General features: G+C 36.3%; 1 protein-coding gene across 5 annotated transcripts in view; it reads right to left on the bottom strand.

Moving 5' to 3' along the window:
* Positions 1 to 27518, bottom strand: part of LOC143223511 (uncharacterized) — a 78950-nt gene that overhangs the window by 15918 nt on the left and 35514 nt on the right. For 3 of the 5 annotated variants that reach the window (XM_076451586.1, XM_076451583.1, XM_076451585.1), the window contains exon 2: positions 10230 to 10503. In XM_076451586.1, the coding sequence (XP_076307701.1) occupies positions 10230 to 10485 (256 nt within the window). In that variant the 5' untranslated portion in view covers positions 10486 to 10503. The remainder of the gene's footprint in view (positions 1 to 10229; positions 10504 to 27518) is intronic. The other 2 variants (XM_076451588.1, XM_076451584.1) reach the window with 1 other exon arrangement.

The following is a 27518-nucleotide window of genomic DNA, read 5'->3' as shown; positions in this document are numbered from 1 at the left end:
GCCTACATTGCACAGTCTATCAGTCTTAAACCACGTTCACCAGTCTCACATTTAGAAATAAGATAAAGGAAAAACAAAGAAATAGCAATAGAAATAGAAAGTAGGAGAGCGAAATGTGAGTGCTTAAGCTTACAATATCCCACATCTATATATATATATATCACCCTTCACTGCCTGCAGAGAGTTTTGGGAAGGTGACTGCTCTCCAAAGTGAAGAAGAAGAAAAAGAAAATTTAAATGAAAACTAAAAATTAGGTGCTTCCATCTGGGGTCAAGTAAGTTAAATAAATTTACCTTTTGAAGTTATTATTCTAGTTCCAATTATGGCAGTAAGGCACTAATTGGTAGCCCAGTAAACGAATATGGAGGGTTTTATGTTACTTCATTTTTTAGTGTTAATATTCTCTTTACACACACACATAGATTATGATGATTAAGGAATTTCAAATATGTATTTGTCATATGGAATTCTAATGATATAATATGTTAATCAACTTTACAAACCGTATAGAATGGTAACACAGTCCTTTCGAAATTTTCACTGTATACTTTCATACATACATATCTGACACTTATGGTTTCACTGTGTCTTAACTCTAATTGTAAGCTCTAAGTTCCAACCCGCAATATGCTACTGAACATTGTAAAAACGTATAAAAAGTGACAGTCATTTTCTACTTCATAACAGAATCTCCGTAGGTGAAGAGTGCTGCTCGTTAGCCAAGCTCCTCCTGATTAGCAATTCTAAATTAAGAGTAACTAAAAATATCAAATACATCTTTAGCTTTAATGCTCTTTCATTATAATATAAATAAGTTGATTTTAATTCACAAATGTGACTACGGTTCTGCTTGATTATTACTAGTTTAAAATTGTTTGTTTGTTTATATTTGAATTTTGCACAAAGCTACTCGAGGGCTATCTGTGCAAGCCGTCCCTAATTTAGCAGTGTAAGACTAGAGGGAAGGCAGCTAGTCATCACCACTCACCGCCAAATCTTGGGCTACTCTTTTACCAACGAATAGCGGGATTGGCCGTCAGAATATAACGCCCCCACGGCTGAAAGGGCGAGCATGTTTGGCGCGATTGGGATGCGAACCCGCGACCCTCAGATTACGAGTCGCACGCCTTAACACGCTTGGCTATGCCGTTGTTTAAAATAACAACAACAAAAAGTAAGCTGTAATAAAGATGTAAATTTTTATATTTGTTTGTTTATTTTAAAGCGAATCTATATTAAGCTATCTGTTATGTCCACTTCGGGGGGAATTGAGCTCCGGATTTTAACATCGTAAGCCCATAAACTTACTGCTGTTCTACCGAGAGATAAGGCCCAGCATGGCCAGGTTCGCGTGTTCGAATTCCAGTTGCATCAAACATGCTCACCCTTTCAGCCTTTCTCTACGTTGGTAAAAAGAGTAGCGTAAGAGTTGGCATGGGATGGTAATGATTAGCTGCTTTCCCTGTAGTCTTACACGGCTAAAATAGAGACGGCTAGCGCAGATAGCCCTCGTGTAGCTTTGCGCGAAATTCGAAACAAACAAACAAACACATAATTCTTAGTCCCCCGCTGATACAGCGGTAAATCTACGGCAGTGGTTCCAAAACAGGGGTGCGAGATATCGTTCCACAGGGTGCAAGATAACATTTATAAAAATTTGTTTTGGCCACCTTCACCTTTATTTTTAAATAAATAATTACTATAAGGGGTGCGAGAACATATTAATTTTTTTTTTAGGGGTGCGGAGCACGAAAAAGGTTAGGAACCACTGATCTACGGATTTACAACGCTAAAATCAGGAGTTCGATTTCCGTCGGTGAACTCAGCAGATAGCCCGATGTGGCTTTGCTATAAGAAACCACATACACACACATAATTCTTAATATTAAAAACTTACCAATGTAACTAGTTTTGAATGATAGTGTATTTACATTAAGAGAGAGAGAGGAGAAAAGACAGGGTCAAAGAGGGGAGTACGTGATCTTCTACTCTATGTGCTAAGCGTGTATGAAGAGAAGCAATGAAATAGTATTGGAATTTTAATCATTTTCATTCAACAAATAATCATGGTGTTGTGAATGAATCTGGTGGAAAAATTTCTTTCACCGAGGGCCTAATTAATCAAGTAGCTTTTGCTGGTAGTGAATCACAATAAAAAATATTTTATATACAAACAATTGTTTGTTTGTTTTTGAATTTCGCACAAAGCTACTCGAGGGCTGTGCTAGCCGTCCCTAATTTAGTAGTGTAAGATTAAAGGGAAGGCAGCTAGTCATCACCACCCACCGCCAACTCTTGGGCTACTCTTTTACCAACGAATAGTGGGATTGACCGTCACATTATAACGTCCCCACGGCTGAAAGGGCAAGCATGTTTGGTGCGACGGGGATGCGAACCCGCAATCCTCACATTACGAGTCGTACGCCTTAACAAGCTTGACCATGCCGGGCCCTATATACAAACAAAAAAAGTAAACCAAAATATAATACTCACTTGTCACAATCACTTTTGGGGAGGTTAACACGAGTTAATGCATAACTATATCCACTTCATCTAACCGTTGTTGTGGTTTATACGTGTAGATTCTAGACCTGTCTAACCCTTACTTGACAATGAGTTTTTAAACACCGTGATCAAGGTATCTTGAACCAAAAAAGTCGGAAAGGAACGCACATTTCAAGTATGAATTTTTTTCTTGTTCACGTATTTAATTAACATGCTTACATATAGGCAATTAGTTTGCATACGGTAAAAACAAATAATAATAGAGCGTATTTTTGAAAAGTAAGGTAATGTTTATATGTTGTCAATCCAAAGTACAACGCTAAAATTTTGGGTTCAAATCTTCGCTGTAGACAGAGCATGAATGGCCTATTTGGGTAATTTGCGCTAAAACAACTATAATATTTAAGCTACTGCTGTTGTGTCCCCCCACAGGGATCGAACCTCGATTTTATAATCCCTCATGTTTATAGCTGAGCTACCTGATGCATGCGATAGTAAAAAGAATGCGGAACAATCATTTAGTTTTCTCACCATTTTCAAATTCACGTCTTCAGTACGAAGGTCATGTTTATTCATTTGAAGGTAAGCTTATAGCTACACAATGAGCTATCTGTTCTCTGTTCACCACGGGTGTTGAAGTCCGGTTTCTAGCATTATAAGTCCGCAGACATACCGCTGTGCCACTGGGAGCCGCATAACATATGCGGCTGAAATTTTATAAAAGTCCACAAACCCGCTTTAACTGATCAATTGGTTTCATCAGTTAAATGTACACAAAAGAAATCTTACAGAAGAATGATGTTATATTTCACATTCTCTATAACATCAATCAAGGACTTTGTAATTGTAAGTTTTAGTACTATGCCTGTAGCTGAACAAAGTTTGTATATTTATGAGCATTTTAACGCATAACTCACAGAACAAAAGCAAAACTTTCATCAACTTTTTGTTGTTGTTTCGTCGAGTTTCACGCAAAGTCACCAGAGTGCCTGCGTTAGCCGTTCCTGATTTTGAAGCAGACTAGAGGGATGGCACTCACAGCCAACGTTTGTCAAACCAAATAGTGGGATATGACCATCACCTTTATAACGTAATCACGGCCCCAAACTGCGGAGATTTATTGTTTTTGTAATAACGTGACACGAACCACGGATCCTCATATCCACGGTTCAATACACTAACCACTAGGTTAAACATCGCTCCATCAATTTACAGTAATACGTTTATATTAACAATAGTTTTGATGTCATAACCTTAAACAAATCAATTCAATATATTATATGCTTTTCATAGTAGTATTTGTAAGATTACATTACAAATTACATTTGTTTACAGATAACAAAATACCTGCTCAGATAATGCTGTTTGTCTTTTATTATTGTTTCCATTAGAAGAAAAGAAACGTGTTTTTACATAATAAAACAAAAGAAAGCATATTATCTTTATAAACCGCATGCACATATAATTGGTTAATTAGTTATTATAAGAGCAGCTATCAAACATGCGAAGAAAACCTAACGGCAGTAGGATGTACTAATTCATCTTTGCATATATACAAAATCTACGTTCCGTTAGGCAATACATTACAATGACAGTGATGAATGTCTTATTAAAAGAAAGTTCTACAAAACACGTCAAATTTAGTAATAACCTTTGCCGCTCATAATTACCTGTTAATACAAGTGATTGTAGGAATCACCGATAAAATCTAGATCTACACTGAATACGTTTTTTCGTTATATCTCCCAGAATGGCTCTTTTGATCACTGTCAAGTTGTAGCCAAGAAGACTGTTCTAGCAGAATAATTAACCGGGACAACTCTTTTTACCTCAAATACCTCAGACGAGGTTGAACAATTTAGACCCAAGGAATTTTTCACAGTATGACAATAATGAGATAAAAAGATTGGTCTATTTATATCAAGACGTCAGAAACCTTTCCAGTTTATTTGGGTCTCCGTAAATCAGGGTGATAAAACGCAAGCAAATAACGTGAGTACAATAACGCTCTTAAAGAAAAAGAAGAAATGTGTGATTGATCATCCCATAACATTCTTCAGGTTCAAACCATTCGTTTCCAATGTGGATTTCTGGAGTGTACAAAAACCTGATTAACGTGTAAAATAAGATTAGAAAATGCGTACAAGAATATTCATACGTGTATGTTATTTGTAAAAATGTGATCCATCAGAAATAATTAATAAAATCGCGAAGTTTATCCGTAAGTTCAAAGTGGAAAATGTGACGATTAGTACAGTTCATTCGTATCCAAATTTACACATTACAGAGTTTAACTACACTATTTCACAGAATATCTAAAGGAAAGACTTAACGGTATATATATAGTTACACTGGAGCTTTGAATAGATAATATACAATAAATGGTGAGCATTTTTACCATCAGTACGTTTTTTTTTTATCCGTGGAGATAGAGTGTTTATCTAGATATTTACTGAGGTGATTTTTTTTCTCCAGTTTGTGTTCATGTTAAACAATGATACTGTTTCAACACACAAAACCAATATACAATATTTTAATTGTGACTCAAATTTATTACCTTTGTTTTATCAAGTTATATTTCTGTCTGATGTGTTAACTCTTTTTTTAAGCACACTGGTGAGAGCTGAAAAAACGGATAAGTTTGTTAATTTGTGTGCTGTTATGCATAATGCTATACAATGGATTACGCGGTATTGAAACCCGGATTTAGTGTTATAAGCCTTCATACTTATCACTGAGCCACTAGAGGCGACAAAGAAGGTAATTCTACTTATTAAAATAGCCAACCACATACTCCAAGACAATTCTACTTATTAAAATAGCCAACTACATACTCCAAGACATATTTATATGAACGCATCGTCATATTTCTTCGAATCTTTCTTGTAAAGTTACTGTTTGAAATTTCTAATATCATGAAATTGTGATTTTTTTTATCGGTCAGAGACAGAGGAAAACTAATTTATATTTCTACACACAAAACTTCCATTACCACATAGACGAAAAGAAGATAGGAATATAAAATCATAGTTTCAACCAATCATTCCACTTGGAAGCTGGACGCCATTTTTTTAGTTCTTTATTTAAAGATGATCGATCTACGTCTTTGTTTTTCAAGAAAATATAAGGAAAGCAATTTTAGTCTCACCTGAGAAAAAATTGAATCCATACAACACAAGGAACAATTGTTATTAACGTCGGCTACTGTCTTCAGAAGAAACAGTAGACAGATTGTTAAAGAAACAATAAATATACGACACCTGATTTTTTTTTTACCTCGAAGAAGTTTGTGTTTGTTTGTTGCCAACTAGATAACTCCCGAAGGCATGTATTTGAGGGGGAAAAGCGGGGCGTTCTCATGACAACAAACTGTAGCTAAGAAGTGTGGAAGTTATAATTTATACAGAAAGTAATTACAAGGTAACATGGACATCTAGATGGAAATTGATTTAGCATCTGAGACAATACACTGAGATGGAATCTTTCGCACAGCGTTTTTTAGTGCTTTGTTAGTATGTAATTTTATTAAAAGACAATGCTACTGGCTGCCGTCAGGTACACTATTGAAATTATTTGGCGTAAGTTCTCACAAATGCAAATATATTGTAAGTATTGTAATGCAAACATACATATATATACAGAAAAAGAATTCGTTACTTGTTTTTAAATTTCTTTGTAGAATCCACGAATACTGTTATGTAAGATTTTCTTTACCTCTTACACTGTTACGTGAAGCTAAACGCATAGATTATAAACTTTTAGAATAATTTATTTCAGCCTGTTCACTTGATTTGAAACAGGCGTAGTTTGAGCTGTTGGATAACGTCAAAAACCTAACATTGAATGAACAAAAGTTTATAATTCTATTACTTTTAATGTCTAGAACATTACAAAGTGAACTACAATATTTTAGAAACATTTAGACCACACACACTCGTGCATGTAGAAATAGTAACACCAGCTCTGATGTCATGCCATTTATTTGATTCTTCTTAAGCAAACAAAACGAAAAGTTAAAAAATATAATTTTCTCACAGATATTTTGAAAAAACTTCATAAAATCGCCTCAGTTCAGGTTTAAGCGGCTTAATAAAAGTATTTTTCATGCAAAAAAGTCTTTCTTCCAGTTTGATAAAATGTTTAGAAACAACAACTTTTACAATCCAAATATAAACATAAAAGAATTACTTTACAGTCAAAATATAAACATAAAAGAATTACTTTACAGTCAAAATATAAACATAAAAGAATTACTTTACAGTCAAAATATAAACATAAAAAATGACTTTACAATCCAAATATGTACATAAAAGAATGACTTTACAGTCTAAATATATACATAAAAGAATGACTTTGCAACACAATACGCTACAAGTTTCGAAAGACAACAAAAAATTTCTTGTCTTTCTTCCAAGTTTCTAGACAAGTAGAAAGAAAAACAAAAACAGCCACGGGCCATCGATAAACAATTGTAGAAACGCTTAGAGCATATCACAGAAATATTACACGGATTTTGCCCTTGTGATCCACGCAAGTTTACCCCTGCTCGAATATTCTCAGTTTAATCAATATACAATTTACACTTACTGTAAACTTTAACATATAACCACTACGTTCTTGTAAATTAGTATTATCAATATAACCCAGTGAGCACCAAAGTCAAGGATACTTTTGCTTATACATTTTTATAAAGTTTGCTCTTATAACATAATAATATATTCAAATGTTTAACCTATGATAAACAGTAAACATTTTTGTGTTTACTGAAAACAAAGTATTTTGTTCTATTTCAAATACATATTCGTCTGTATATATAATCCATTGGACACATCAACGCTTACTTTCTTGCCCTTATGAAGGATATGTTTATTGGGTGTATTGAAGTGTATTATTGAAGTGTATTAAATGGAAAATGTTGTACAGTTTACAAAGTTCTTATTGGATGGTTTAAAGACGTATTTGTTCGATAGCATGCAGAAAAGGCAGAGACAGAGTAAGTTGATACTGGTTAATTTCATTACATTTGTTGTAATAAGCTGTTTTTAAGTTGAACTGTTTTACGAGCTATATTAAGAGATTACATTGAACCCGTTTTTGAGCTTCGTGCAGCTGACTGCTTCCAGCAAAACAAGAGTTAATTGTTAAAGGAAGAGAGATAGTTTGTTGTGAGATAAAATTAAGTTGCCCTGCTTCACAAGCTAAAAACTAACACAGGATACCGTCGTCATCAAAACAATATAAAATAGCCTTTTTAAAGGTAAATCCAAAAAATCTGATATGTTTTATTGAGGGACAGCATAGACTTTAAACTATTTTTGAACTTTGAAAAATCTTCGTTTAAAGTTGACAGCTCAACAGAAGGTCATTCGATCTGGAGTTTGTTTCCTTTGTATGTTTGCCATTAAAGACAAAGCTACACAAAGAGCTGTGTTTACCACAGGTATAGAAACCCGAGTTTTAGGGTTATAAGTCTACACACTGCTGAGCCGCTGCAAAGAATCAGCGTTAATATTGGAGTAAGATAAGATTCAAAATGAAAAGTCCTTTTCCTAAATTCACCATATTACGAATAAATCGAAATCAACATTCTCGAACAAAGCTTTTTTTTTTTTTTTATATACGAAACTAGAGAGCGAAAGTTACAAAACTAAAGAAAAGGTGATTATAAACCTAGCGGATCAGTCAGTGGCTTTAGCCGTGCAATTAAAATTACTGTTTTGACTGAAGAAACGTAGGCTGTTTGAAAATTTGTGTAAGTAGATAAGTTTTTATTGATATTTAACATGATACAGCTGTTCAGTAAATGTGAAATATCCGTTCTAATCATCCATATAAATCTAGAGCTGTATGTATATAATATCAATAGTGAACACTTAGACACTGATGTACCCTCTCTCCCCCACACACGGAAAACTATGACAGAGCTTGTGTAAAGATGACTAACTCACGTGAAAGATAAATTAAATCAGTTGCCCTATATGTTACCAAAATGTTCTGAAGCTGTTTGTTTTGAATTTTCAATCTATTTAAAAATGTTTCTCTTACTAACCAACCAAAGGGTATGTTACTTACAAACAATATTAATGTTGAATGGCTTAAATATCGTTTGACCATTATAAAAGTGTCATTACAATATAATATTATGGTTTTGTTTAACTGTGTACACGTTCAATAAAATACTATATTTTTATGAAACTTTTGCAAATTCTATACGAATGTAACCAGATATGAAGTATTTAATAAAATATTATAAAAGTTATGACACATAAGTTTGAGAAACACGTGTATTGAAAGCATAATGGTAATTTTATGACCTGCAGTAAAAAAAAATATGATAATCCAAAGTTCAGGAAGATAAGAGGAGAGTGACAAGTTTAGAGTTGATAAAGTATTGTAGTTATGATAAAGCTAATAAGGCTATCTATCGATGTCCCTCATTTTAAAATATTGACCAGAGGGAGAAATGCAAATGGTCAACACTACCCTACCACCCACGTTATGGGATTGACTGTAACTTTCATAATGTATCATCAACTTAAAGTACAGAAAATATTTAGGTAAGGATTCGAACGCGACTCACTTCGTCCAAAATCTAGAGCTAAACTATTAAGCTGGTAACTTTAAAAACAATTAATAAAATAACAACAATAAATTCAAACCTCTAAGCTATCTCACTGGTGTAAGAATGTTACTAAAATATTCAGTTTCAAAGAACTGTTTGAGTGGTGTAATAATATTTCCAATTTGTAATTTTTACGAAATTTTTTTAATGCAAAATATAATAGAAAGTTACAGAGCACGATAATTATAAACACGACACAATATTGTTATTGTAGTTTTTTGTTTAATTTTGCCCAAAGCTACTCGAGGGCTACCTGCATTAACCAACTCTAATTTTGAAGTGATAAACTAGAAGAAAGACAACTAGTCAACGTCACCCATCGCCAACTGTTGGGCTATTCTTTAACAACGAATATTGCGACTGGCTACACGTTATAACGCCCCCAAGGATGAAAGAGGGAGCACGTTCGGTGACGAGATTTGAATCTCCGACCAATAAATTATAAGTCAAGTGTCCTTATCACCAGGTCTAGCCTATTCAGCTTTTTTCTTCTTTCTTTTGTTTGTTTATTCTTAATCATAAAACTAGACAAAAGACTGGATTTTATTCGCTCACCGCAAGTATCAAAACTCGAAATTTAGTGTTATAAGCCCCCGGTTTATTGATGAACCATCGACGAGCAAGATGATGCCCACGTATAGTATACATTTCACAACACAATCAAGCTGCCGAAAGTTTAGTGCTAGGTCTGATTCAGTTTTCAATGAAATATTTACCTACTTGTAAGTATTAAAACACACGTGCAAAAGTTTACAGAAATAAAATGCTTTAACAGTGGTGTAGCTAGGGTTTTCAGCGCCCGGGGACAAAGTCAGTTTTCGCGCCCCCTCGTGACAAAATGTAAGCCATAATTTCTAATTATGTAACATCAATTTTGCGCCCCTACGATGCTGCGCCCGGGGACAGATGTACCTCCTTGCCTTCCCCTAGCTACGCCACTGTTAAAGCATTTTATTTCTGTAAACTTTTGCACGTTAATCATTGCTATGCGTTTATTTCTCTTAAAATAATAGTAAAATAACTAAAATCAAATGAGGTAAAACTTTCAGAATTCGTTTTAATTTGAAATTAAACACTGCTCATAACACTCTATTACTGTACCTTCCGTACCGGGACTTGGTGACGTAATAGGTGTATCAATATTGTCTCCACCACCAGAAGTCGTCCTGACAGTGAGTCTACTTCCACTGTTAGATAATACATCTGAGTATGAATCATCGGAACCTACGTCATCAGGGGTCGAAGATACTTGCAATGGCGAAGGGCGTTTGAGAGCATTGAAACGTTGAAGATTTAGAGCCTGGGTCTCTCTGGTGTCGAGTTTATCATAGCCATACCAACTAAGAAGTTCGTTCATTGTGGTCTCAGCGTAACCCTTGAAAAAAGAAAAACAACAATGATCGGAGCTTTATGTTAAAAAAAATAATATGAAATGAAGAATATAACATTTATTCAGCAAACTTTTTATTGGAAGATGTGGCAAGGACAAACAATATGAAAGGAAGTATACGGTATTTATTCAGAAAAGGTTTTATTGGAAGATGTGGTAAGGACAAACAATATGAAAGGAAGAATACGGTATTTATTCAGTAAAGATTTTGATTGGAGAAAATGCTAAGAGTAAACAACATTTCATAGCATGCATTATTTATTCAATAATTATATTGTGAATACTGCAAACTGATAAGTAAAACAAGCGAATACCATGTCTGCGTAGCGATTACAAACCAGACTCTTTAAGACATATATTTCTAGCCGCGGTATAATGGCTCATAGATGGCTTTCAGTTGTTGTTTTTTCAAGTACAACTTTTTAGCTCACGACTTTGTCATCTTTTAACCGAGTTCAGATCTAACTACAGTTTTTAGCTCAGGAATTCAAACCTTTTCGATTGATGTATTTGTTTGTTTGTTTTCTAATTTCGCGCAAAGCTAGACGAGGGCTATTTGTGCTAGCCGTCCCTAATTTAGCAGTGTAAGACTAAAGGGAAGTCAGCTAGTGATCACCACCAACCGCCAAATCTTAGGCTATTCTTTTACCAATGAATAGTGGGATTGACCGTCACTTTATAATGTTCCCACGGCTGAAAGGGCGAGCATGATTGGTAGGACGGGAACTCGAACCCGTGACCCTCGGATTATGAGTCGAGCGTCTTAAACACTTGACCATGCTAGGCTTTGATGTAGTTTACCACGTCCAAGGTCTCATAAATTAATTAACCCTGATTCTGCCGAAAATAACTGTAATCACTGTGGGTACGAAGGATTAGCTATCGTTTTTACAAACAGTCTCATAAGTGTCACTAAACTGTACTAAAAATTGGTTAGGTCTTTAGTATGTTCTATTATAACATGTTTCTATTTTATAAAACAAAATCCGCTTCTGACGGCAATTTCTATAATAAATCAAGTATTTTTAATGAAAACATACTGTTGATCTAGTTAGTACACATAATTTTAAAAATCAACGAATACGTTTCATATTTACTTTACTGAGGTAATAAACTGTAAACTAGTATTAATTTAACTGAAATGAGTGCCTCCAAGCGCATTTTTACAACTAGCATTAGGAGAAAAACGTTAGGATTCGTTTCTGAAGTTCGAAGTAAATACATGTTTTTGCCTATCATATTTTAAAAGAAAACCTCTTACTAATACATTATTAATTCATCCCAATATGTTCACAAGCAAACCTTCGTAAGTTAACGTTATTTTTTTTCTTACAGCGCTACATACGATACAGAACGTCCTTAAATATACTTTTAAACCATATTTCTTTCAATATCTTTAAAGAGCACTTACTTTTTTCTGTCAAAACTTTTTTCTAATCACTAGAACTGGTATAACTTTCGTGCAAATTAGACATAATTTGTTTGTCGCTATTGACGGTCCGACGTAGCCAGGTGGGTTGAGGCATTCGATTCGTAATCTGAGAGTCGTGGGTTCGAATTCCCGTCGCACCAGACATGCTCCCCCTTTCAGCCGTGAAGGCGTTATAATGTGACGGTCAATACCCCTATTCGTTATTAAAAGAGTAGCCCAAAAGTTGGCGATGACTAGCTGCCTTCCCTCTAGTCTTACATTGCTAAGTTAGGGACGGCTAGCGCACATAACCCTCGAGTAGCTTTGTGCGAAACTGAAAAAAAACAACAGTTTTTCGCCAGTGAAAATAAGAACTAGGTTTCGTGTTTTCTGTAGGACGTTTTACAAAACTGCTTCTGTTGAATAAACCTTCCAGCAGTTTACCCTTTTATATCAATATCCACAGTTCGCGTCCACACGTTCAAATTGCACTGATCAGAGTCCTCCGGTGAGACAACGGTAAGACTACGAGTTTACAATACTAAAGTTAGGACTTCGATACCCCTCGAACACAGCAGATAGCCCAATTTGGGTTTTTTTTCTAATACAAACAAATCCAGGCTCATTAAAAAAGTTCCATTTTGGGTCAGTATGATGATATAGCTATTTCTATATAAAGTAGCGAATTTCTAAAACATGTTTTTGGTCACTCGAACTCTGTCTTTAGTCCGACTGAAACCACACTTTACTGTGACTCTTGACACTAAACATGTAAAAGTTCCACTTGCTTAGGGGTTTAGACCTTATCTAATTGTGTTTGAAATATGTGGTTTCATAACTTCAAAGACCCGTGTTTAGGAAGAAGTTTATTAATTACCCCTACTTTGTTTTATTTCATCCACCTGTAACAGTGACATTTCATGTAAAGTTCGATTAACTTAAAGAAACATCTGTGTTTGAATATTCCGTGATTTCGAAGCACTCAGACAATTCTCTGACAGCCATTTTTTGGCTGAGACAAATCATGATCAAAATAAGCTTAGAGCGAAACTCAAAATGAACCTTGCCACCAGTATAGCAAATTAAACATACTTTTCTCACGTTTACACTTACACATATTAGATAGAATCTACTGTTTCATCAGTTGGATATCTTTACTTTTGCTAAACTTTGCTGCAGACTGAAGCTGAAAGCCACGCCGTAATTTATAAAACAAATTATTCTTTTATACCTCTAGTAATTGTTACATTTTATCATTACAAATCCTTAGATAAAAAAACCTAGTACTATTTTATGACACTTCTATTATACCACAGTTCCAGATTGGACTTGTTCAAGTTCCATATTTAATTATTGTTTATTTTTATTTTTTAATAAAGTATCCAAAAATATTTCTTGTATCTGAAGTCAACTATTATCCTCTACATATTACATTCAAACAGTTCGTCTTTCTAAAGTAATGTAAAAAACATAATTGTTAATAATAAATCTTTTGACCATATATTTCTTATCCATGTGATACTACAGATGTTCAGGGTGATGCCAAACATTTGGCTTCTTGGTGGCTGTATTCATGATTGAATTTTCCATCTGAGTGTTGATTATAACGAAGAATCCAAAGATGTGGCCATGTGTTAAATAGCTTTTTAATAACTTCTTGAATCACCTGAATCCAATTCATGACGTAATGAAGTTTACCAACTTGTTGATTATCAGACAATAAAATAGCTTATCTACTTGTATGTACTGGAAACCAACCAATCAGAAACCACCTCTTCTCAAACTATCAAGACAAACAGCATAGAAGGGCTCTCTATTGCGGGAGTCTCATGGGATAAAATAACAACAACAAATCTACAAGGAATTTACTTCCTCCGGTGAAATATCAACCACCTAACAGTAACATTAAACTTTTTCAGGAACGTGAATCATTCCATCGCTACTGAGTAAGTTCACCAAACCTTTTGAACACTTCACACAATCCAAAATCATAGTAGTTCGCAGGAACAGTTACAAAAGATAGTCTAGCCAAGTAACCAATTCCCTGAAAGTGACGATCTCTTCCAAGAACACAACAGATCACATTTCAACTCGCGGCTGTTCCCCTCCCCTATATTTTGGAGCTGAAAGACCCTACAAAGAAAGGAAAACACAACTTCTCTTCCAGCTCACCATCAAGCATTAAATCCAATAATCAATAACCACTTAAACACCTGGACCGAGCACGCACGGACCACTAAAGGCAGCTGGCTGATCATGAAAAACCAGCATACATAAATAACAACTGAGGAAAATTCGTCAGTCTACGACTAGGACACTCAAATGGAATCTGTTGAAGTTTCGGCAATAGAAACTATGAGAGGAACTTTCAAGTAACAAAAAACAAAAGACAGTTTCAGTCAAAACAGAGCGGGAAAGCAATCCAGACTGATCCGCCTGGGATCCAGATATCCAAAACAGTCACAAAACCCCTTCCGCCGACACGAGGCTTTTCTTTATCTCTACTTTTCCCTTCCTTCATTCTGTCGAGCGGCCCAGCATTACCAGATAGTTAACGCACTCGACTCGTAATCTGAGGGTCGGCCAATCCCACTATTCGTTGGTAAACGAGAAGCCAAAGAATTGGTGGTGGGTGGTGACGACTAGCTAGCTACCTTCCCTCTAGTCTTACATTGCAAAATTAGGAACGGCTAGTGCAGATAGCCCTCGTCTAGCTTTACGCGAAATTCAAAAACAAACAAACAAACATTCTGTCGACTCTTATGGACCTCAACTCACCTGATTAGGAAACAAATGAAAAATACTTTCCCAGTTTTTCAGTCTCAAATAATCCTTGTAAACTTAGAAATGTTCATTTATATTCACATATATGTCTAATAACCATTCTTTTCACCGCTTCCTGATAGTCAGCTCGGGCATTTGGTGGGTAAATCACTCGTCGCTTAACCAGTGAAAGTGGGTTTCTCCCATTTTCCTAACAGTAAGCTTCTTGGCATAAGTTTTACGGATCCCATCAACTTGAACAAAGGCTACTTGTTCTGTTCTCCCTTATCTGTTAAACCTACAACAATCTCTCTGGTTAGGGCGGCTTTCACACTGCGATTCTTGTTTCGACTTTACAACCTCTACAAATGTATCAGTAATGACTGTATTCCAAATTTCATCTTAATTTTTAAATCAAATTATTTTTAAGCCCGTAAATTGAGAATAAAATATATATTATTTTCATAATAGTTTTTCACGAGCCACGAGAACAATAAGATTGAAAAAGCTTGTTATTAATTTTGTCTTCACTGTTTAGACATACGTATATAACACGAGCGGTGTGGTAAAGAACTAACCAAACAAACTGGGCGAAATAGTCACTTTTTTCACTTAAAACAGAGGAAATCATAAAAGCAAAGAGTATAATTATTTACAATATTGACGATATGTCTACATTTTCTCGTACGACTCATATGTTATTAAGAATCCTGTAAAACCGAGAAAAAAATTGGACATACAAGCATTTAGTGCTTAAATAGTTTTTTGAAAACTTCGAGGGTCCAGGTCGCTAGTCATAGTGTTAATTATAATAAAACTTTTCCCTCGTGATATCATTCACTCACTCTGAACAGTGTTTTGTGCATCACACATCACTGTAAGCGGGTGTAGTAACGTTGAACGTGCTTACCTATGTACGTTTTTTTTGATACTGGTTTCTAATTCAAGACTGATCTCACACTTTTACTTTTAAATCATTTCTTTATAAGTAAAACAGTACTGCTTTCTTTTTATTCGTGATGAAACAAAGTCGGCAATTAGCATTAACCATATTAAACAAATAGCACAATAGGACTTTATTTACGCCAAAAGTGTTCAGTAACGTTATTTCAATATTCTTCCACCAGAACTGTTCAGGAACGTTATTTTAATATTCTTCCACCAGAACTGTTCAGTAACGTTATTTCAATATTCATCCACCAGAAGTGTTCAGTAACGTTATTTCAATATTCATCCACCAAAAGTGTTCAGTAACGTTATTTTAATGTTCTTTCGAATAATGTGTTCAGTAACTTTATTTTAATATTCTTCCACCAGAAGTGTTCAGTAACATTATTTTAATATTTTTCCACGAGAAGTGTTCAGTAACGTGTGTGTGTTTTCAGAGAGCAAAGCCACATAGCGGGGGATCTGCTGAGTCCACCGAGGGGAATTCATTGTTTGTTTGTTTTGGGAATTTCGCACAAAGCTACTCGAGGGCTATCTGTGCTAGCCGTCCCTAATTTAGCAGTGTAAGACTAGAGGGAAGGCAGCTAGTCATCACCACCCACCGCCAACTCTTGGGCTACTCTTTTACCAACGAATAGTGGGATTGACCGTCACATTATACACCCCCACGGCTGGGAGGGCGAGCATGTTTAGCGCGACGCGGGCGCGAACCCGCGACCCTCGGATTACGAGTCGCACGCCTTACGCGCTAGGCCATGCCGGGCCGAGGGGAATTCAGTAACGTTATTTCAATATTCTTCATTATTTAAACTATTTCAGTAAACTTCTGCTTCTTGTATAAGACAGTTGGCCTCCATTTTTCACCTACGTTTTAACGTTGTCATCTTTAATTCTCTTTGTTGACTTATTTACGGTTATTTAATCATTTATTTATTTCAATAAATTTTGAATACTTTTTAGAGTTTGGCTTGAAAATCAATGTACCACTAGAAGTGCTAATGAGTTGTTTTTTTCAGATTTTCGCTCGACAAAAACTATCTTCGAACAACTGTCCCAATTTTTAGCTCAGAGACCAGATACATACATACCTGTATTGCGTACGTTTAAGTATTTGATTTATTATAATCAATCACTGATCTTTTGAAAGTTTGTGACTGTGACATTAGAAGCTGAAATATAAACATGGTTTTGCTTGTTTGTAAACAATTACCTTCGTATTAGTAGCCTACAAGTGACGTCATCCACAGGATCAAGCATACATTTGATGTATTGTTTCTTTAACTGCTCACTGGTGAACTATAACACTAGCACTGCCGTAAACCTTCGTGTTAAAGATTATATTTACTTAAATCCAAATAGGTAATTCACTGAGAACTTCAATTACAGTTTCGACTCTAAAACTCATCTGACTTGATAGTTTTATTAAGTAATTATTATTGAAAATAAAGTAACTCAAATTAAACTTATGTCTTCTTAAGATAGTTTCATTCGGTAGTTTTAAACTAAGTAATTAATTAATATCGATAACAAACAAACGTTAGTTGAAATTATTTTCTCATACGCAGCGAATTTTTTATGTCCGGCATGGCCAGGTGGGTTAAGGCGTTCGACTCATAATCTGAGAGTCGCGGGTTCGAATTCCCGTCGCACTAAACATGCTCGCCCTTTCAGCCGTGGGGGTGTTATAATGTGACGGTCAATCCAAACTATTCGTTGCTAAAAGAGTAGTCCAAGAGTTGGCGGTGGGTGGTGATGACTAGCTGCCTTCCCTCTAGTCTTACACTGCTAAATTAGGGATGGCTAGCGCAGATAGCCCTTAAGTAACTTTGCTCGAAATTAAAAAACAAACAAGATAATTTTTGCCTTTGGATCGGCCTGAGTAGGTCCACCACTAGGCCTACTTCGTTCACTAAAATGAAAAAACAAATCCAAAAACTATCTAATTCGTTTGTTTGTACTTAAGCACAAAGCTACACAATGGGCTATCGGTGCTTTTCCCATCACTGGTATCAAGACTCGGATACTAGCGTTGTAAGTCCGCAGATATATCGCTGTGCCACTGCAGGCAGCTAATTCGTGAAAAATGTGTTAAACCGTAATACAATCGAGGTAATAGGGAGGAGGGAATATAGTTATTGACTTTTCAGAGTTATATCTACAATACTTCAATGATCATAAAATCACATAATATCATGTAAGTAGCAAAAAATTAGCGTATACGAAGTACTGAGAAATCGCAATTGTTTTTAATTTTTCAAAAACGCTGTCAAGAACATAGACTGTTGCCGAACACTGCATTGTGTTATGTATATATAATTATGTTTATAAATCTGCGTGTAGAATAATGTCAAGTGTACGAACATTAAATGTAAATTAATGAACAACTGAATCAAAAGTGATTCTTCACGTATTTATTATTCTATCGCAATTGCAAACTCTAGCGTAAGTTCAACTAATTTTTCGTAAATCTACAGTAAATAATACAGAGGTATCGCTAAGTGATGAGTTTAGTATTTTACGCTATTTTCTTGTTTATAAAATATTATATTATACGTAAATCGTTTTGCTACCATCCTTCTAGAATGTTAAAAAATACACGCGAAATTTAATATAGAAAATTCATACGTCAAAGAGCTGGCTGCTCATCCGCTAGAGGACGCCAGGCAATAATTCTAGCGATTTGTAAGTACAGTTGGTAGTATCAGTTTACGTCTAATGCGCGATACCTGAAACTGACATATCTCTTAGAAACGTCTGTTTAATGTTGTAATCATAAATATGATCCTTATGTAAACATATATATATATATGAATGTTAATAGGCAGTATATAACCCCATCGGTTTTAATTATCTGAGATACTTCGTTCAGCCGAGAGTATAGTACTTCACGATGCTGGTTAAATGTAATGCTCACCATAGAGATTTTATATTGAAGGCTTCAGTACACTCTATTGTTACTTTATTAACTAATTAATTAATATATATACTATTCCCTTCTGCAGTAATTATTTTTTATTATTTATTTTCAATTATGGTTTGAAATGTTACTATGGATAATTGTCGCTTTTACGTTGTTTTCAGTTTCTCGTAGTTCTCCATTCTCTTCTTGAATGTTTGATTTACAAGTGATCAAATCGCTGTAAACAAGTGTCGAAACATATTTATCCGCTGTCTACCACATGCTTGATATTACACAATAATAATGCTATAGCCAACTCACTAATTTAAAGCACAAAGATGGAATAATAGAAAGAAAACTTGTAATAACATAACAGTTTACAAAACAGATGTACAGTTGATCAACCTGCTGACACCTCGTTTGTTTCTTTTTTTTTTCGATAGATGTATGTATGTTGTCTACACAGCTAAATACACATAACACAGAACATGATAGTTAAAAACACCAAACTTGAATATAGTATCTACTTTCAAAGGACTCTCCTAGTTTAACGTTACACTCGCTGATTCAAGTACAGTTAAAACTCAGTCATCTGCTTTACTTCACACACATTCATGGAAATCACGTGTCTTTACATTACACATGACAAATTAAACTGACGTCAACTGTTACAGAATAGCAGTCTAGTTTCACATCCCTAACACGTCACACGTTAAATTGGATCTTATCTATCAGCCTGTTTTTATGGCCGTACATGTGGTCTGGTTTCTATTTACAATCAAACTTGGATGCAATCAAATTCATGTGTAACTATAAAATTCTAATTTTCTTCTTATTATTATTTTAAATTGACATTTAAAAATTAGTATAAACATTGCATAAATAACTGTCCTTCGCCAGTAAAAATAATATATGTATATGAAACAATTACCCCCTTTTTTTTTTCTATAGCTAACCTGGAGAAATCATCATAACAGAAGATCAGTGTTAAAACTACTACGTGCATTACAGTTAACTTGTGAAAGAGTTTATTTAACTCGCTGAATTTTGGATCACTTTGAAAAGTTTAATTCTTTTATAGGCTTAAGTATGGAGCATGTATATCCCACAGGCATACGAACACGTGTGTGTGTGTGTTTTCTTATAGCAAAGCCGCATCGGGCTATCTGCTAAGCCCACCGAAAGGAATCGAACCCCCTGATATTAGCATTGTAAATCCGTAGACTTACCGCTGTACTAGCGGCGGGCACGAGCACGTGTATTCTTACATAACCTACCATACTATTACTTGACTATTTCTCGAGGTGTTAAAAACATAATGATTAAGCAGCTTCATATTTGGTTTATGTTTATTGAGATAATTGAACAACAGATGAAATACTGGTCGTTTCAAGCTCCCGTAAAAATACTGTTTGAAGTTCTAAATCACCACCACTTAGGATTCTATTAAGACTTTGTTTTCGTTAACAACAAGTTTCAAAGTTCATTTTGATTATTTTAGCTGGTGGTCATATCTTACAATAAACAGAAAGCTAAAGCTTTTTAGACCAAAAGCACTAGACTGAAACACATCCGTGAACAGAGACTTAATTAGTGGTTTCAAATCTTTGCACCACTTTTGTGTCTTAAATTATTTACGCAAAACGTTTCTAAAGATAACGCTTCTACTAATGTAATTCGTAATGACGAGAAACCCACTTGAAGTAAAACTGTATTTTCAAGACAACTGGTATGGGTATTAGAACTTTTATTAATCATACTATGTACAGAACAACGTTTCGACCTTCTTAGGTTATCTTCTTTGTTAACCTTTAGATGACCTATGGGGGTCGAAACGATGTTCTATATTTTATTTTAATTAAATTTTAATACCAGTCGTCTTGAGAATACAGTTTACAGAATACGCTTCTACTGATGGGGTTTTGCTCAACATGTGCCCTTTTAAAGGCAAACCTGTTCGTTCGACTGAACGTTTCAAGGATGATTTTAAAACTGTAATGGCGCCAAAATTAAGTTGTATGACCATTCTAATATGTACGACAACATTGTTGTTGAAATGTGAAAGATATGTATTATAGTGGTGTAGAAGTGTGAACGATCGGATATATATATGGCACCGCTTTAAGTTGGTGATATTAACATTCGAGTGCATGTTATAGGATTGTGAAAAATCGAATCATTGTCGCGTCACTAAAAATTGGAAGCAGTGAACATTTCAGTATACGTAATAAGAAATGGTATTGTGAACATTCTGTTATAGGTAATATAGTTAGCACCGAGTATATTCTAATGTTGTGAATACACTAGCAAGTGTATTACTGCACGACATAACTGTTTTGAACATTTTAGCACATGCATTACTGCACAACATTATTGTCATGAACATTCTAGCACGTGTATTACTGCACAGCACTACTATTGTGACACATTCTGTCGTAAGTAATCATAGCTAACACCGAGTATATTCTAGCTCATTTGATGTTGTTTACGCCCAGTGTGAATTTTTAGAGCATGTTGCACCTAAAACAGGTATATACATCCTAATGTGTGTGTGTGGTTATTTTAGAGAATTAGTTGTCAGCATTCTATTACATGTATTACTGCACAACGTAACTGTTATGATCATTCTAGCACGTGCATTACTGCACAACATAATTGTTGTAAACATTCTAGCATGTGTATTACTGCACAACGTAGCTGTTTTGAACATTCTAACAAGTGTATTGCTGCACGACATAACTGTTTTGAACATTTTATCACGTGTATTACTGCACAACATAACTGTTTTGAGCATTCTAGCACGCGTATTACTGCACGACATAACCGTTGTGAATATTCTGGTACACGTATTGCTCCACAGCACTATTTTTGTGAACATTCTAATATAGATGTATATTAAACGTCAAATTAGGTACAGTGACTTAATCTAGTGTAATTGTGAGTGCTCGGGTATTGGGATGATTGTATTGTATTGTTTTTATTGTTGGAAGAATAATCCTTTTATAGTTATTATTAAGATATGTTTTGTTATTTTCGATAGCTTTGAAGCAGACGACTGTCGCTGCCTATTTGTGGATTACAAATTAAAAGTAGATGATAATAGGTAGGCTGATATTTAAACAGCATGGATATTTACCAGTAAGCATGCGTACTATCAGGATAAACTAGTGGTGTGAATAAGATATAAATCAGTGACGGCGCCAGGATATTTTCGTTGGGGGGGGGGCCTCAGGTAAACTGTGGAGGGGCTTCCCAAAATGCCATCAATATGAAGTATAGATGGTAAATTATAATAATGTAAATACCAAGGTACATTTCAGAAAGGTGTGCAATTTTGAACTGCATTTTCAATGCAGTTTTCATCGGAAACTCATACTCTGATTAATAATTCATTATTACAAATTAGAAATAATCTGTTTACGAAAATATGGGTATATGTAAAAGAGAAAGCTCACCTAAATTCCACCCAAGGTAATACATAATAATAAAGAAAAGCAGGATTAGCTTAGATTGAATATTTAATATACCATTAAGAGTAAAGCTACAAATCAAAAGAAATATAACACAGAGACATAGTTTACATAGCAGAAACGAATTATCCCATGTGAAGTTAATACACTCTGAGGAAAAGTAAGGTCACTATCAGGCTAACTGTCTTTCATCATATTGTGTTTATAGTCAATATTACTTCAAAACAATGCGCCTGTTCTCGTGATTGGCAGCAAATGTGTCTATAACAGTATCAATATCAAGTTGTTTTGCCCTCCTGGAGTTTACTGATATGACAGCAAGGTTGCTGGTGCAGTTGTTACCACTGCTATTGCGCAAGTATGTCTTGAGAAGCTTCAGACATGAGAAACTTCTCTCACAGGCAGCTGAAGTGACAGGCAGGGTCACAGCTATGCATACAAGTTTGTGGAGATTCATGAAAGCATCCTTGTATGTCTCCAGCATGGTTGCAAGCTCCAATGGTGTGGATACTTCCTGCCCCTTGTCTTTCTTCCTTGCAATTAGTCGGTTCAACTGGTGGTTCTCCACTGCGAGGTCATCCTCTGCCACACCATAGTTTGCTGCCATTCCTAAGAGTGCTTGCTTGTCCAGAAATGTGGAGGGTTTAGGGTTAAATGCAGTTGCACCTATCAGAACACTGCAGGCATCAGAGGAGAATCTTCTATTCAGCTTATTGAGCATCCTGTCTATGATGGCATAGAAGGTGTGTCTCATGGCATCTGATGTTGGTTCATCTCTTTGGTCAGTACTAGATGTGATTATGAATTCGTCCAGGTGTCTGGGGTCAGATCGCTGTTCACCTTGACGCACCATCTCAGTGCGTATTTCCACTTTCTTACATATATCCTCAGCAGACTCTTCCAAGTCTTTTCATGCTGCTTCAGTTCTCATTTCTGAGAGACCAGAGATGACAGATTGTACTAGTTTCTCTGCAGAGGCCAGCTGCAGGTCAGGTGTTTTGTCATCAGCAGTAGTTTTTCTATGGCCACTAGCCTGGTTACGAACTGCTGATATAGGAAGATGCACAGGCCTTTTGATTCAGTGGTTCTGTGGACATTGTCTCCCTCCACAAGACGCTTTAGGGTTGTCACAATGGCAGGGAGGGTTCTTTTCACAGCCATACAAGCAGCATGTTGGCAGGCCCATCTCGTGTCTGACAGTCGCTTCAACTCTATGTGCTGGTTCATGGGTTCAAGCTCCTTCTGTACCTCCAGAAATTCTTCATGCACAACCGATGTAAAGAAGAATTTGTACAGCTTCTGAATTGTCACAAAGATCTCTGCTGCAGCCTGGACGTTGTGCACACAATCAACTAGCACAAGGTTGGGCCTGTGTGCATAGCAGTGGACATACACAGCCTGAGACACCTCTCTCGTGAACCTCTCCTGTACGCCACTGATGTGCCCTGACATGACTGCAGCTCCGTCATAGCACTGGCCAATGCAGGCATTATGGTCAATACCACATTTAGCCAGAGTCTCCATGATTTTCTTGAGCAATGAATCTGCATCCAGACCCTCAGCAGCTGTAAAGTCCATGAACTCCTCGTGAAGGCTCTGTTGGTAAAGGTATCTTACCACAATGGACAGCTGTTCTTGTTTGCTCACATCCTTTGTTTCATCCTCCATTGGACCAAAATGCTCAGCTTCCATGACCTCTTTGCTGATATCCTTCCTGATCATTCCAACTATGATGTCAAGCCGTTCGTTTTGGATATCATGGTGCGTGTACTTGGCATTGCCAGGACCATTCAGCTTTTTCTTCACGATTTCATCATACCTGGAAATCGTGTCAAGAAGTTTCAGGAAATTGCCCCTGTTATCTGACTGACTACCTTCCCTGTGAACTCTCTGGGCTTCATTCTGGCAGGCTGTGTAGAGCAATGCATCTATCACTGCTCTTACGTAATGTCGCTTTTCCTCCACAGTTTTAGCATGGCTTGCATCGAGAGCATGTTGGATCCTTGCACCCTTTGTTTTCTGCAATTTAAACTCTGCCCAAGCTTGCATGGCAAACTTGTGTTCTGCCGAGTTATCATGGGACTTCAGTGATGTGGTTGCCTTCTTCCAGTTCCAGAAGCCTTCATGAGTGAAGGACTTCTTAGTTTTACTGAAGTGTGTGTGACTGAAAAGACGACATGCGAAGCAGAATACAGCATCTTGGGTCACAGAGTACTCCAACCACGAGTGCTGATCACGCCAATTCTTGTTGAATGACCTTCACTGGCCGATGTATTCTGTGGCCGGGTATCTCTTCAAGTCTGGACAGGTAGGACCACTATCTGGAAGCTGGCTGAGGTTCTTGGGTCCTGGTGGTAGTTTTCACCCTGGGTGTGAGTGGTGCCCTCTTGCGGCTGGGGTCCCGCACTAGTCGTGTCCGCATTCTCACCATCACGATCACAACTGTCCTCCTCACTTGCATCACATGTGTTTGTAGAACCATCTACTCGCTTCCTCTTCTTGAGTAGCAGGTAGTGTTGCATAATCAACCCTATGTGTAGAGTGACTGGTTTATGTTTTGGTGGGTGATGTCTGACTCTTGTCTTGTGTGTTGGTGTCCTTGTTTGAAAACGAGACGTTTATTTTGATTTCCTTTTATTAATCCAAACTGAGTGTGTGTTCCAGTGTGAGGACGAGTACCAGAGAGAGCGAGAGCCGCGTAACGCAAACATAACTCCCTTTTATACAGAGTGCGCGAACGTCAAAGTGACCACCGAGCAGGCTGACTGCTAGTACCACTTCCTACTCCCAAGCTGTGTTAGTTTATATGAAACGGATGGGAATTTCTCTCCTTATATTGGTATTAGGACTTACAAAGGATATTCATTTTAAACATCAAAATCTAAGCAAAAAGATATACATACTATTGGGTCATTTCATAAATAAGGAACAAATAACAACTAAACATAGTTCAACATTACGAACAACTGCTCTGCAGCATTGAAATCGCCAAATTATATTAATAGTACATGAAAATCCAGAACATATCCGTGAAATACTGTTAGAGAAAGTGTTTATCTTTAACCATATAGCACAAGTACTTAATTAGAGGGTAGTGATAATGTAAAATTACACGGCTAATTAGGGAACACAAACTTTGATAGGGCACGTTGTAAAACTGTGGGCAGCTAATGGGAGTGAGCGGGGGAGGGGTGGCATGCGGCTGGCATCTGGATCTCGATCGGGCTGAGCCAATCGTTAGCCGTACGCAGAGCGTACACCATGGTCAGCGGCTCAGTGATCATACGTACGCAGAGCGTACACCATGGTCAGTGGCTTGGTGATCATACGCTTAAGGTGTTTGAGGCGGGAATTGCTCGAACAAAGCAAACCCGCGGCCTGGATACTGAATGGTCATAGTAGCACCAAAACAAAATGTCTAAATTGCAGTTGACCTTCACAGAAAGGCTGGTTTCTTCATAAGTTCACATTATTCATACAGGTAAAACTGTGATTGTGATATTGTTCTTATTATCATAAGTGTGACAAGCACCTGTTACAATAATGTAACTACTACATTACATTAAATTTGGCACTTCTAAATAGCCCAATGATAATTTCAAAATTCATTCTAGAATTGTTTAGAAATATTACTTGGTCAGTTAACATGTAAGGTTATTATCTAATCATAAGTATAACATTAATTGGATTGTAAGTCACAATTTTAAGTATATGCTACAATCATCAGTACAATTTTGGATGGCTGATACACAATGCAAAATGATCTCACAGAGGACACAACACCGGCTAAATGCTTCATAGTTTTCACCTATACACAATACACTTATACATGTATACTATGTTTTACTTTCCAATAAAAGATAAATGAAATTAATGTGAAACCTTTGGTTTATCAAGTAAAATCCCTGATGATATGTTGTAACTTGAAATCAACGTGGTTGTCTAATCTTCGTCAAAGCTCAAGATAGAATGGCATTACACAGGGAGCAGCAATACAGTGCATGAGTTTCAGTGCATTCAGTACGTTGCTATGGGAAGCATGACACATACTTCCGTCTTAATGAAGACGTTGAGTTCTACAGATCTATGTCTCTTTGATGTTAATTGTTAAGCAAAAACAACGAGTGTTTTCCATATTTTATGAATATATGTAGGTAACAATATTGGGGGGGGGGCTAAGGGGAGGCTCGGCTCATTGTGGGGGGTTTAAGCCCTCCCCAAGCCCCCCTAGCGCCGCCACTGATATAAATCATTAAAGAAAGCTAAGTCACAATGAGCGTGAAGCTGTGAAGCCAAATCATTTTACATTGTTTTTCTTTTCCGGTATATCAGCACGTTAAGTCAGTAAACAAAAAAGTACACTGAAGTGGTCATTTGTCACTGGACCTTCTTCGCTCCCCCCAGTTGTCACACAAACATATTTTATTTATCAGCGCATTGCCTGCTTCTCACACTTTGACTCTTATAAATTCTAAACAATCAGATTTTTACTTTGATTAGGACCAGCATGGCCATGTAGTTAGGGCGTTCAACTCCTAAAATGATGGGCATGGGTTCGAATTCCCGTCGCACCAAACATGCTCGTCCTTTCAGCCGTGAGGACGTTATAATGTGACTGTCAATGCCACTATTCGTTGGTAAAAGAGTAGCCCAAGAGTTGGTGGTGGGTGGTGCAGACTAGCTGCCTTCCCTCTAGTCTTACACTGCTAAATTAGGGACAGCTAACGTAGATAGCCCTCGTGTAGCTTTGCTCAAAAACTTAAAACAAATTTACTTTAGTTACGTTTTAACTGGTTATCAGTATTTGCTTGTAACCAACATATATTTTTTCATACAACCTTACAAAATCCTTGATGGTTCTTTACTTTTTGTACCTTTGCTGGGAATACAGAGCATAAGATTTATAGGCCCTCGTTCCCTGTAGGCGAAAGAAATAATGTAAGTTCCGCTTATCAAAGTTTTAATAACAGCATTCACGTTCTGACTGTCACTCAAAGTTAATTTATGTGAACGAGGAAACTCGGCTCTAAATCCAGTTTCCATTTCTACTTTAAAACCGAGTTGTCGAATCTTCTTATGTTGCAAAAAACCGGTTGCAGACACCTATTTATCGAGAGTCAAATAGCTTAAAGCAGCCAACAAAGACGTAACTTGAAACTAGCTATTCACCAATTACAACCATTAATTTCTATGAAAGTTTAAATTAAGATCGGCCAATGACAGGTTTCGACTAACACCCATTGTTAATTCGGACTCAAACGATTAGTTACGGTACTTGTGCATTTATGACTAAGATGGAAATATAGAACATTCTGAGAAAATGTCTGTTGAAAATTATAACTGTGTAAGCGGATTTATTTCACTGGTGAAAATAACTTTTTTTTTTGTCGGATTATGCTATCATTAGTGAAATCATATCTCCCATATTACATCTCACACGTCCAACGGGTTTATTAGCTTAAGAGGTTATTTTAGCATTCCTACATGTTAGCATGAGTACTGGTTTTGA

This window comes from Tachypleus tridentatus, chromosome 8, assembly GCF_004210375.1.
Source record: "Tachypleus tridentatus isolate NWPU-2018 chromosome 8, ASM421037v1, whole genome shotgun sequence".
In the NCBI taxonomy this organism is placed as follows: Eukaryota; Metazoa; Arthropoda; class Merostomata; order Xiphosura; family Limulidae; genus Tachypleus; species Tachypleus tridentatus.
This window is presented reverse-complemented; position numbering and strand designations above follow the sequence as displayed.